The sequence below is a fragment of the Dysidea avara genome, chromosome 2, assembly GCF_963678975.1.
Source record: "Dysidea avara chromosome 2, odDysAvar1.4, whole genome shotgun sequence".
In the NCBI taxonomy this organism is placed as follows: domain Eukaryota; kingdom Metazoa; phylum Porifera; class Demospongiae; order Dictyoceratida; family Dysideidae; genus Dysidea; species Dysidea avara.
The window spans coordinates 52,150,875-52,165,289 of record NC_089273.1 but is presented as its reverse complement, the minus strand read 5'-3'; the positions used below and the strand labels follow the sequence as shown (position 1 = coordinate 52,165,289).

The window sequence follows — 14,415 nt, the reverse complement described above, 5'->3', positions numbered from 1 at the left end:
GACATGTAGGTATACCCAGAAATGTTTCTCTTAGGCACACGTGATTACTGTGATACAACTTCTCTATAACATACGTACATTGTGAATTGATGACTAGTCACTGAAGTCCATGATACATGTATGTAACTGTGTGTAATGGGGGCACATAAAATTTACCTACTAAAACTTTTATGTGCCGTGTGCCATTGTGCTATGACCATGCAATCTTCTACTCCTATTAACAGCTAAATGGCATCTTAATACAATTAACAGAATGCAGCCTGAAGGCTTGATAATGTCTTTTTCACATCAACACTAGTACAAGCTGTAAACATATCCATCAGCCTAAATCGAGAAGTATCAGGGTACCCAATAGGATCCATCATTTCTTTACCTAGCATGCTTTTGAAGAATAGATATATATGATCTGTGTCCTCACATGTCCTACAGAAAATTACTTTGTTGGTGTTTCTGCGATTCTTTCAGAGCTCTTCCACTAGGGAAGCAAAATTAATGTTTCTTCACTATCTGCAATCTTCCTTGTTACTTATACACAACGTTTGGCTTCTCAGGAGATCTCATTGTCATTACTGGCTTTGCCAAATTAAAACCAAGAGATTTACAGATATCTTTTCTTGTTTGTCTAGTGACAGTGGCTGTCATTACCATTACGTAAACAGACGTGTCCAACAATCCTCTCATTTCACCAAGATTTGAATACTCTTTTGGGAGTTCTTTACCCCTAGATTGAAAATGAGTGGAAACATACACTACATGATACTTCGTCCACAGCTATACCTACTAGATGATCGAGATAGGTCTTTCAATGGAAGATGTCTACCCAGCTTTTGTCTCCAAGCAGTAACTCAGGACTTATAAATATTACAGAATAGTCATCTGCACTTAATTTAGCTAGTTTCGATAGTTTCATCTTCATGCGGACTGTCGAACTTTTCTTGAACATAAATGGATTGTACACCCTTCTGTACTAGGGACCAGTGCCTGTAAAGGGCTTACTACAATGGTAATTGAGTATGGACTTTCTTCGTTCTCTTTTAGACACTAAACCCATGGAGGTAAGCTCGAGTACCAGTAGGAAGAGACAACAAATCCTGTCCTAGCACGAAAGACTTAACTGTACTCTGCTGGCACGGCTTCAATTCAGTGAATCGGCAAGTCGCTATGCCACTGTAGTAACAACCTTCTATCTGCAATGTATTAAATTTTACAGTTGAACCTCGAAGCCATAAGACCAGCCAAGTAAGACTTAGCTACTAGGTTGCGTCACTAATTATAAATGGAGCGATCTGATTGGAGCCCCCAACATTCCGGTAACGCCAAACTTTTGTACACACAGTTTCACCAGATACTTTTTGGGGTCTGCATTATTCCACGGAACGGCACGGAACGGAATGGCATATTCCGTGGCATTATTCTCCGGAACGGAACAGAGCAAACACACGTGTCCCCCAACGCATCAACTATAGTATTACTGAGGATTTTCTGTCCGTTCGAACATTGCGTACTGCGTGTTTGACTTACTTCACATGGATAATAATTCAGTACGTAATACGGCTGTACGCGATACGCAGTACGCAATGTTCGCACGGACAAAAAATCCTCAGTAGCTACTTAGTGGCCATGGGCGTCCTGGAACGGCTAGATCTATAGGGGAAGTTCTATAGACTACATTCAGCTCTAAATCTATGTAGCTATCAGGTCTGCAAAGCTATAACATAAAAACTAGTAGCCGCAGTATTTGACAGCAATGTCTAGGTACTAATATTGTAATAAACTTAGTTGTCCCTCAGTCTCCACTATGTACGTAGCTATACCGCAATCGATGTCTAAGTTAACCTTGCTACATAGATTATATTGATGCCACAGTGAAAAAAAATTCTTAAGAATACACAGTTGAGCAAAAATTGAATACAACTATGTTGATAACAACATTATCGAGTAAAATAAGTGACAAAGTAATAGTATATACAGTAAATTAACACAATTAAATTAAAAGCAGTACAGCAAATAAATGGTACAACGATAGACTACAATACAAGGTAACAATTACTAAACACTAACTAGTTTCAACACAGCTTTGACAACTCCAGTGTACATTCTTGCCTAAGGTGCTTCAACCGAAACTGGAGAAATGTATACATCTCCATGGTACCATTCTGAACACTCCAAACAGCATGTCATTGGAGGTTGACATGGCATTATATAATATCGGGTTCAGTTTATATAACTTTCAGATTTTTCTTCTTTTGCCTCTGATTGGTAACAGAGAAAAACATTGTTGTTCAATATTATACAAGATGAGAGATGGCTATACATCTTAGGGTAGTCAAATACTAATGTGCCTGTGCCAGGGTTTTCACCTAAACACAGGAGCACTGCATATGCAATGCTGAACAAACCACAATCATTACTTCCAGTCTGTTTATGAACATCTACAAAGTTCAGGGTAAATTCTGATTTGCTGGTACGCAGTAAACAGGCCATTTGCATTAGTTGTCACAAGAAAACATACTATCAAAAACCAACACATCTTTCTGGTTGAGTTACTAATTGTCACCCAGGGATTTCTGTTACTATCATGTATAACTTGAGTGAAAGCACTTTCAACAATCAAATAACTCAATAGCCAACATCTTGAAATTTTGGTTGAACTACTTGTTCATTATTATATTGGTTAGCATTGATAATTGCAACATTAATCTAATCACCCGACAATACCACAGCTTTGTCCCCATCCATGAAGTGTAATTCATCAATCCAGGAATGGGTGTCTTCATCTTTGGACGATTCTCTGTATGTATCAGCAGTCTTTTATTTTGCAGGAGGATGCTGCTTCTTTTCACTGAGTCGTATACTTTTGAACAAGTTTTTAGAAGCTTCATTGACAGGTTGACTCGATGGAGAGCATTCCAAAAGGAGTGATCCACTGTGTGATGAGCCTTCCTCACTGCACACTAGATGATCTGCATGTTGGAGCAAACATAACAACTGTTAACATAATGATATTAACTACAAAACAAGTAAGGAAATATTAATCTTTTTTCCCCGCTAAAACATAAAAATGTACAGTTAATTGTTAGTAGCAGAGCCCATATTAAAATGAGCTCTAAATAGAGTAGAAACCTGGTCAGCATGTTCTATATAATTGCATTGGTGTGAACCAAGCAGTCAAAGAAAAGTATTGAGAGAAAGTGGCAAAAAATGGGTACTACCATTAAATGTTTGTGTATCACCACCACAATGTGATACTGCAGTGCATCAAAAAGCTACTATCAATGCTATTCTTGTCCAGAAAGACATTTTTTATTGGCCTTGCCATTGTTTTTCTATCTAGTAAACAACTAGAGGCTACCAACACTTCAGTAACTCCACCACAGGCTTAGCAAACCCATGCAGCACAAAAGAGATTTGATAAAATTTTAACTTAACTTTCAGCCACTAAAATTATCACCACTATAGTGTTCATTTTGCTCAATTGATGGTAAATCCATTCTAAAGTTAGTATTAGTATTAGGTTTACAAGTAAGGAGGCTCAAGGAGCCTGTAAAGCCAGATCTTTACAAAGTTGTTGCATTTAAGAAGATTATAAAATTGTAGCTATAGGTTTGGAGCAGTCAGGCTGTTCCGTTGAGAGACAACATGTCAAACAAACACACACTCACCACTTTTACTGATACCCAAAAGATTCTTGTCCACTCACTTTAGTTTTCAAATTCTGTGTTAAGGCCCATACTTATTGCAACATACATAGTCAGGTTCACTATGTACTTTTGTTCAAAGTTTATGGAGATTAGTAAACCTATACATTTTTGGAAAGCTTAGAGCATGAGAGATTTTAAAATTAATGTTTACAATTGCACAGATTCCTGCAAGGTCAGCATTTTTAAATTTCAAAATGGTAGCCAATAAAGTAAGAAATTCCCGATATATCAATTTAAATTTGACATAAAAGTTCATCAATAAACTCAACAAATTCTCTGGTGACATTTTTACATCTCTATTTATTAGAGGTGATAGTTAATCAAGAATAATTAGAAGTTTTTACAAACGGAATAGAAGAGCATCCATTATGCTGCAATAACTCAAGAATAGTTCTAAGCGAAAAGAATTGTGGAATATTCCAGATTAATTTAATGAGATCTATGTATAACTAGAACAAAGTATAAGTTTGGCTTTCACTGAAACAGTTCAAGCTTAAAAACAGCAGAAAAATTGAGTTACTCTAATAGAGCAGTCACATACTCTAATAAAGCAGTCAACTTTGAGTCCATATTGCTAATGTAGCAGTGACTTTTATGAAACTCCTAGCTAGTGTGCTTATGTTAGACATAAATTTCAGGAGATTAGCTAATACTAGGTTTGAAAGAATGATTGTAATTTGCATACAATATTCTCTCTTAAAAGAAACTTTGTTAATTAGCAATTGGCAACTATGACTTCACCCTGACTAGATCCAAGAGCACTTTTGCACGTACCAGTTGGTGGCATGCATTGACACAGTTTACTATGTCAAATAAGTTTGCTCAAAAAATTTATGGGCCTACATAATTATTATTAGAAAGCTTAGAGCATGGAGATCAATGCTTACATTTAAACAGATACCTACATGTTAGTTAATTAGTAGTTTGAAAATAGCAGTCCATGCGGTGCAAATTTCTCCATATATCAGCCTCTTATTGACAGAGAATTGCAACAAACACTATTTCTATGTTCTCACACCCATATAGAACCATTAATAGCCTCTGAAATGCTAAGAAACTTAAAAGCAATTCATTTGGCAAATAGTTATTGCATGAAACAAAGTGAATAAGTGAATTATTAACACTGAGATGTAGGGTACAGCTATGTATAAAGACATCATGGCTATGTACGTATGTACATGTACATGTATTTATATCTATTACAGTTAATTCAAAGATATGAACCTTATGTCTATTACAGTTAATTCAAAGATATGAACCTAACAATCATCATGATCAACACTGTCACTGTTGTCATTTTCGATGTATTATATACAGTACGATAGTACTATATATTAGGGATCATGCATAATTGAGCTTTTCCAGGTCAAAATATCACCCTAAAACCAGTCTCAATTTCCCTTCATGACAGTTTTGCAACATTGGCTAGGCACAGCCAAGCTAAAAAATGTCTTTAGGCTAACCCCAAACTCTTCCAACAAAATTTCTATAGCATTTTAAAGTTTTTCTATTCAACAGAATTTTACGCTGACTGACTGACAGCCAAGCATAATTTGACATATGTGACCCGGTCTGCGAAAAGGGCTCTTATAGCCTTTCCAATTGCATATATATGGTAACCCATAACTTGACTGGTGAATATGGTACAAGCCTACAATTTGGTCACTCAACAACCCTAACCTGGCAGTAGCTGTGGGTGTAATTACATGATGATAGCTTTAGTAGATTAGGAGTTATGATTAGCCAAACATGGATAATTGGAAAGGCTATAAGAGCCCTTTTCGCAGACCGGGTCACATATGGGCTTGATTTTGCCAACCACAGTACATACAATACACACATCATGGGCTTGCCTTTGTCCTCCTTTGTGTTCCAGTTCTCTTCACTGACAATGCAAGGTGTCAATTTACACTACATAATGTGATACGGCTCGACTGTGGCTGTGTTAGCTTATCGCCAGTATTTTCCATAGCAATATGATTGATAGTGGAGACACTTCGCATGCTGTTCTTTGTTTGCAACGCTGTGTAATGTGAAAAGCATAGCTGAAAATGAATCGTAATGGCTTGCTACAAAAATGATAGTTGGGGGCTTGGGGCATGTGTCCAGGTGTAAGGTTTTCCCAAGTGCCCTTCTTCCTTTGATGCAGTATATGCGCGGGTTCACCAGTCATAATTATGTTAGTCCCACATTTAATCCCTATATTTCAGTCTATACAGTAGTGAACAAGAGAGGTTGCCTATATGCTGCAGTGGACATTTAATCCCTAATCCAGTCGTGGTTATAGACTGAATGAAGTATAGGTCCACTAGTATATCTGTAAATGTACAGGCAACCTCTCTTCTTTCACTACTTTTTAGCAATTCCCTTGTTTCTTCACTTTTTTTGATCGTAATCCAACTTGAAAATTTTTCATTTTTCCTTCTACTTGTATGTATAAATCTCCGTCACTTGTGCATCTGTACCACACAAACACAGTTCTGTGCAAGGTAAATCGTTGCAATAGCACCAGCATTTTAGCATGGAGCATTACTTGTAAGCCTGCCATTAAAAACATCTTGGCTAGATTTTTGTCATCTTCTGGATAAGAATCACTCCATCAACAATGGCAATATTTGGATTATTTAAAGATGGTAATCATTCTGTCACTGGAAAAGAAATTTACATTGGATTAACAGTTAGGTAACAGTGGATACTAATTTTCAAGACCATGTATCAATTTTAACTTGTTGGTGCATGTCTATCTGGTGCATAAAATTGCTCTTGGTGATCATGGTGAATTCATTGTTTATGTAAAAAAGAAACTTCCCTTTTATTTTAGGAGAGAGCTAATTCCATTTACTTTTAAAATGAAAATTCTTTCAAAATTCATCTAGTGTTAATTATGCTAAACATATGTAAGCATATTAGCAAAAAATGGACTCAAAAGTTGACTGCCTTTAAGTGACTGCTCTATTAGAGTATCTAAATTTTCAGCTTTTTTTAGGTTTGAACTGTTTTAGTAGAAGCAATTATTATACTTTGCACTAGTTATACTTTGCACCAGTTATACTCCAAATAATCCAGAATATTCATTAATTCTTTTCATGATAAACTATTCCTGAATTATTGCAGTATAGCTAATAGACGTTCTTCTATTCCCTTTGTAAAAACTTTCAATTGTTCATGATTAAATGTCTCACCTCTAATGAAAAGAGGTGTAAAAATGTCACCAGAGAATTTGTTGAGTTCATTTATTAAACTTTTATGTCAAATTTAACTTGATATATTAGAATTTTCTTATTTTATTAGCTGTCACTTTGAAATTAAAAAATGCTGACCTTGCAGGAATCTGTGCAAATGTAAACATTGATTTTCAGATTCCTCATGCTCTAAGCTTTCCAAAAATGTATAGGTTTGCTAATCTCCATAAACTTTGAGCGAAAGTGTATTTTTTGACATAGTGAACCTGACTAGCTAACAACAGTACTAAATTTCTCTTTCATAAATCAAGCCAAAAGTTCAGTTTTCAACTGAGTGGCCTTTGTTTATAAAACTCTGAATCTCTCATCAAAATCACGGAGATCTGCTATAGTACCTAAAATGTAATTCTCAGTCCTTCTTAGCTCTGGTCTAGCTACCACACTGGTTCTGCCGTCCAGGTTGTTTTCCACTCTGGTTCTGCCGTCGGAATTGCCTTCCATTCTGGTTCTTCCTGCTATAAGCACCGTTTCTATAACTACAGCAAAGACTGAATTCACCACAAAAGGACTTCTTTGCATTCGTCACCAACTCATCTGTTCCCTCGTGTTGTAACCTGATGACAGCTGCAGGTCACGTGATAAAATCCTACATTAGCATAATTCGAGGCATAATTATAGCCGAAAGGCTAGTTATCAGCTACAAGAAACAGCCGGCTCGTTTTGTTTGTCACAAAAGTAACATAGTACAGTGTTTGAAAGTGATTTAGAGGATATATCTAGGCACTTTAGGCGTTCCGTTCCGGAGAATAATGCCACGGAATGTGCTATTCCGTTCCGTGGAATAATGGTAACCCTTTTGGGGGGTAGGGCGCCGCGAGACTATAATAGTTTATGCTGCGCGCGAATTGACATGATGTTTCTTTCTAGCCATGGTTCTAAATCTAATGTACCACAGAGGAGCTCAACTCCAGCACCTGTTCAGCGCCACCAAAAGGGGCAGCAGGGTTTCTGCTACGGAAGTTTTAAGGTTAGTGAAGTGCACTGAGCCAAATTTTCATTTTTGTCGCCTTTTTTTGAACAGTGTTATGGACGATAGTCTACCTTTGCCGCGAAGCAATACCACTTCCTTTTTTTCTACGTCAACTCCTAAAAGATATGGAAGAGAACCTCTTTGCACTATGTGAGTACACACAATTAGCTAGCATTATTTCTAACTGCATGTCCAGGCCTTGAAGGAGTAATCCCGAGAGTCAAAATGTCAGCAGTATCTCTGACAGCCGTCACCTTGCTGACACCTACGAGATGGATCATAGGTTAGTTTGTTACCGTAAGGTGGTTTCTTTACATGTATCTGCATTGAAAAAATAACAGCTTTAATGAATGTGGTGATGTTGGCGAGTCATGGACAAGGCAATCATGGGGACCGGGTGAATTGTCGAATTACTCAGGCACATTTTCACACCAAGGCCAAGCCATTGAGTCTTCAGTCTGCCAGCTTTTTCAGCAAATTGAAAGAAGCATGGAATCGGCTTTTCAAGAACTGGACAGACGGATGATAACCATTGAGAAAAAAGTGGCTAACATAGAAGAAAGGCAACAAAGCTCATCTGGATCGCATCAATCATTGTATCATGGGTCATCATCATCATCAGGGACAAGAAGTTGTAGTGGAGCAGGAAGATGTAAAAGAACTCCACCAGATTTACAGGTATTTTATATGAATATATACTAGTATATCTAACATACATTATTTAGTATAAGATACGAGTCCTGCATTCCAACTTTGATGAACAAATCAGTTTCATTGCCATGAAAGGTATGCTGTATAAATAGCTATAGTCATACAGCTTCATTTATATCTTATAAACTTATTAGGATTGATGGTGAGCATAACAACAGGATTGTAAGCATCATGATAAAAGAGCTACACAAGGACTATCCAATACAACAAATAAGACGTGTGTGGAGCTCCATTATGTTAGCTACTTCTTAAATTTTATAATCTATTAATTTTAGATGGATGTAAAACATACAAAAAGACACTCCAGAGCAAAGAAAAGGACAAGTCAATAGAAACGATGAAAAAGACAAGAATTAGATCTCGTCAACAAAGGGTACAACATTTTGATTCATTGTTACCAAGCATCAAGTTTTTTTAGATATATGACCGCCGCAACAAAGTTGTGAAAAACAGTAGGTCATCCCGAATAAAGAAGCTATGGAAGTATGTCACTGCTGAAATGATGACCGAAGAGGAAAGCGATGACGAAGGTGGGTTTGTACGTCATCGACAATCATGGAGGTCAGATGACTTTAATAAACTGATGGATCATCTTGACAAAGGGAGAAAAGAAAGCCTTGCTAAAAATCGCCAAGAAGGTGAGATAGTTGAAAGGGCACCACCACCTAAGGCTAAGACGTGGATGATTACTAATGCCCCCCAATCACTGACTACAGAAAGCAGCAGTGGATGTGGAGATAATGACTACATAGAGGATGGAGTTGAGTCTGATGTTTAAGCATAGATTTTAGACTAGACATTTTTTGTGTGTAGGTTTGTACTCTACAGTATAATGATTGTAGCTATTATGAAAAGGATTGGATGAGGTAGCCAGCTGTAACTAGTTATATAGCTGTGGATAGGTACTCGTGATAGGTTGCATACAGCACTTTGCACGAAGATCAATCAGTTTCCTAAATGCACTGTGCTTCACTCTGTATTATAGTCCGTATCCAGTTGGGCTCGCGCTCAGATTGCACAAACACTATAATGCGGTCCGCGAACTGTTGGACCTGCTTGTGCACATTAGTTTACGGGAGTTGTAGTGGCACTGAAGATGTCGGTGAATACTAATATTTGGCAAGAGATAGAAAAGGCGGTATGTAACGAGGCGCAGATGGATTACCAGTTTGCGCGCTCAGTTGTCACAGAGAAGTCTCTATTATCTATGGTTGTTACAACTCCGGCACTTTTGTAGGCCTCAGATCCCAACTCGCGAGCTCTTCTAGTAAACCTTATACAAATAGGCACTGGTTTCCAGAGCACACCAATGGCGGATCCAGGATGGGGCATTTGGGGCAAATTCCCCCCCCCCCCCCCCCCCCCCCCTTCAAGAAATTGCATACAAGATCGAGATACTCTAATAGAGCAGTCAATTACTCTAATAAAGCAGTCACAATGTTCATGAGGCAGTGTAGCTTACCTATGAAGCTATAAATAGGATTTTATTTTACATAACAGACGTGATATAGTTGGTAAGGATAACTAGCTATTATTGTCGTGACCCTTTTTTTTTTTTTGGTCTTCAACTGGTTTTCAGCAAGTTTTTTTGGTCTTCAACTGTTTTTCAGAAAGGTGCCCCCCCTCTTTCCAAACTCTGGATCCACCCCTGCACACATTCCCATTATTATGTTTATAATAATAATAATAATGCTAATTTACCTGTAAAGTGTTGTGCTGGATATACCCAAAAGTATAAAGCAATGTCATTCCAATTGAAAGATAGTGAAACCAGGTACTCAAGTTGGGCTTGGTCAACATCAAATTTCGGTCGACCACGTCTGTGTGTGTGCTGGACAGGTACATGGTACGCAGAATGATGGGTATTTGAATCTAATACTCTTTCCATTCATTTAGTAATGATCGCAACAACTCTATCAGCTGATCAACATACTGCTGGTATTCTGCAATGCTACCATCTGCTATAGAAGACAGACCATTTGCAGTTGACTGACATGACTAAATTGATAGTTCTAATTTTTCAATCATCTGATCACAATAATTTGCATTACAGACACCATAATGTCTTTCCGCTGAAGTAACCATTGCAGCTACTTCCTGAAAAAAACTTCTCCATCTTTCCAGAGATATTATAGTTAACTACTTAGGAAAACACGACCTGGCGTAAATCCCAAACACATAATCGTCAGCCACAGCTCATGAAACTAGCAATCTTGGAAACGTTGTACTGAAGCCTAGAACGTGACGTTGTGTAAGCTTAGAACGTGACGTTGTTAGCTAGAACATGACGTTTTAAGCTTAGAACGTGACGTTCTAAACACGTATTTTTGAAACTGACAGAGCTCCAGCCGGTTTCACAGCAGGACTACCCTGCTTCTGCCAATATCCAAGATGGTTCCCGTCTTGACATCGCCATGAATGGTTTTTGGGGTGGAAGAAGTGAAAGATGTTTTGTGGATGTGCGGGTGTTCAACCCTCTGGCTGCTTCTAATGCGTCCTCATCACTGGCCTCCTGTTATCGGAGGCACGAGAACATTAAGAAACGTGCGTATGCTCAGAGAATTCGTGAGGAGGAGCATGCCTCTTTTACCCCCCCCGGTAATGTCTGCCTCTGGTGGTCTGGCTCATGAGGCTTCTGTTTTTTATCAACGCTTGGCTCATCAACTTTCAAACAAGTGGGGCGATGATTACTCTGTTGTCATGGGGTGGTTAAGGTGCTGTCTATCTTTTTCTCTCTTGCGGTCCTCCATACAATGCATCCGCGGAGCCCGCTCATCCATCGGTCACTATGTTAAGACTCCCCCAATTGTGGAGCTGATTCGGGCAGAGTCTCAGTTTGCCGTGGACTAAGAAAGTCCCGGTTTGTCCAGCACAGGCCATTTATGTGCTGGGGGTGGTAGGCAAGGGCAGTCCATCAAGCCCGGGTAAAAAAAAAAAAATAAATAAAACAGATGGCATGCCATAGTATGGACCGAACATACTATTACTTACAACTTTCAAGTCATTAATCATGCATAGCTGATTATAGTCTCTCCCAAGCTGATAATTGGAGGATAATAACTGCTTGATGTAGCCTACTTTTTGGTACAATAATCTAAGCTGCAAGATTTCTAGGAAGTGAGTAGCAACATCGTACTGTCCGTTAATCGATACTTGACTCTACGTACCACAGCATATCGTTTAAAAAAAAACAAAAAAACAGCATATCGTTTTTGGACACCAGAGGCGCACCTAGTCTGGAGCCGCCCGCCCCTTCGCATAAGGTGAAATACAGATACTAAATTTCTAGCGCCAAGGTTCGGCGCTAGCCAATTAGTGCATGCCAATGACGTTCACACAGAATTTTTTTCTTTAAGTAACTGGTGTTATATAAAGGGAAAAAGCACAAAATACAGCTACAATACAAATTACTCTACAACTAAACTACAAACACAATTAATTACAACAGCGGTTTGGGGAAAGGAAAATCAGAGTCCTCACACTGCAAAGCCCAGTACCATAAAATCATACGGGCATTGTTCATCCATAAAGAAACTGAAAGTTGTTGTAACAAATGTTTACGAGCCTGTTTGGTTGACGCAACACTTCTGGCTGTGGGTATCACTCTTTTCACCCTATTTCATAACCCTACAGAACTTAGACAAAAAACGGTGAACTAAAAAGGCGAAAAAAGTGCAATATTGAAGGGGGATCGAACCCAGGATCTCAGTGTGATGGTCCAGTGTTCTACCGATTATACTACCGCTGCTAGCTCCCTTGATTCCCTTCTTTTGTATCTTATAAATGTGACTAACGAAATAAGCTGTATATAGTAAGAAGAACCTAACCCTAAAGGTGAAGAAGAAACCAAAGCTGAACTCAAACCCTAACGATAACACTACTAGACGCTTCCCCAAAGTCTACTACTCGTGGCAACTACTGGACGTATCCCCTAAAGTCGACTACTCGCGGCAACTACTAGATGCGTGCCCTAAAGTCGAAGAGAGAGAGCAACAACTACAGTAGGAAGTCTGGATGCTTTTGAGCTTAATATTACGTAAGGGTATGCTGTGGTGCGTTCAGCGATGGTACGAAGGGTTTGAAGCGAAAATGGTGACCAAACACCAAAAGTTTCTACAACAAGTTGGACAAAGTCACACCCCGCCTCCTCTACAGCATCTTGGTGTCTCTGGTCCTTGGCTAACTCACCAGCTGCAGCAGCTATCCCAGCACAAGAAGAAGAAAAAGAAATGTGAGAAGGCTGGGTAGTGCCACGAACAGACACATCAAAATAAGGTCTGCATTATTCCACGGAACGGCACGGAACGGAATGGCATATTCCGTGGCATTATTCTCCGGAACGCAGCAGAGCAGACACACGTGTCCCCCAACGCATCAACTATAGTATTAGCTACTTAGTGGCCATGGGCGTCCTGGAACGGCTAGATCTATAAGGGAAGTTCTATAGACTACATTCAGCTCTAAATCTATATAGCTATCAGGTCTGCAAAGCTATAAGGCCAGACCAAATTAATTCACAGTTTATCGTCACCGCCCGCATGGGTTTTTAGGAATAGAACAATAATTTCATAATCCATTATTTCTCACGTGATAGTCATTGCTTACGCTTCCGAACTCGTTTTTGTATATTAAAACATGGTGTGTGCAACAAACGTGACGATTATCCCCAGCCTGGACTCGTTAGAACCTTCAATAAATGGATTTCTAAAGAGAGATTGCATAAACGAATAGCTAAATATTAACAGTGACGTAATCAAATAAGCTTGCAATCATTGTTAAAGTAGCTAGCAAATGTGTGAAGGCTACTTTTTGAATGTTTTTCCATGTTAAAAAATTATGAAATATGAAAAATGACCTCCCGCCCGCATGACTTTTTCAAATATCCCGGACGATAAACTGTCAATCAATTTGGCCTGGCCTAACATAAAAACTAGTAGCCGCAGTGTGACAGCAATGTCTAGGTACTAATTATAATATTGTAATAAACTTAGTTGTCCCTCAGTCTCCACTATATGTACGTAGCTATACCGCAATCGATGTCTAAGTTAACCTTGCTACATAGATTGATGCCACAGTGAAAAAAAATTCTTAAGAACTGATACACAGTTCAGCAAAAATTGAATACAACTATGTTGATAACAACATTATCGAGTAAAATAAGTGACAAAGTAATAGTATATACAGTAAATTAACACAATTAAATTAAAAGCAGTACAGCAAATAAATGGTACAACGATAGACTACAAGGTAACAATTACTAAAATCAGGGTGGTACACATCACCTGGGCGAGAATTATCTTCATAAGAAACACGTTGTTCCTTCAAAACTCCTGAGTGACTCTGGGACAAAGCATGACAAACAATGTCAACTAGAGCATCATGGCGACGAATTCTCATAGGACCATGGGAACATTCCAGAAGATGGTCACCAAATTGGTCAATGGAAGCAAGACACACACATTATTATTATTATTATTACTAACACTTCACATAATGGGGAAAGTGGAAATAGTGGAATTCCGAGCCACAAATGAATGCCAACAACAAACTCAGGACCAGGAATAGCCAGAGCAAGGGAGACTGAGGAATAGCTTTGAGCCATCCACTGCTAGTACCAGATGAGTGAGAGAGAGCAGTAAGTCGAGCACGGTTTCGGATGTTGGAAGAAGCAAATAGTTGGTCATACTACTGATTTTGATCTAACAGAGCCTGTAAGTCCTGCTGGGTAGCAGAGGGAATAAAGATATCAGATGTAAACCTTTCAAAAGGTAGTAACAGCATATTCTTCATT

General features: G+C 38.6%; 1 protein-coding gene across 2 annotated transcripts; it reads left to right on the top strand.

Annotated features, from left to right (window-relative positions):
- The first annotated feature begins 7,187 nt into the window (after positions 1-7,187).
- On the top strand, positions 7,188-9,484 carry LOC136246271 (uncharacterized). 2 transcript variants are annotated; one of them, XM_066037683.1, is made up of 8 exons: positions 7,188-7,910; positions 7,965-8,063; positions 8,119-8,196; positions 8,255-8,591; positions 8,639-8,699; positions 8,759-8,841; positions 8,900-8,997; positions 9,043-9,484. In XM_066037683.1, the coding sequence occupies exons 1-6, from the start codon at positions 7,813-7,815 to the stop codon at positions 8,788-8,790; spliced, it is 705 nt and encodes a 234-aa protein (XP_065893755.1). In that variant the 5' UTR covers positions 7,188-7,812; the 3' UTR covers positions 8,791-8,841; positions 8,900-8,997; positions 9,043-9,484. The 2 variants fall into 2 exon arrangements, with proteins under 2 accessions (XP_065893755.1, XP_065893756.1); XM_066037684.1 differs by having other exon boundaries at positions 8,110-8,196.
- The last annotated feature ends 4,931 nt before the right edge of the window (positions 9,485-14,415 follow it).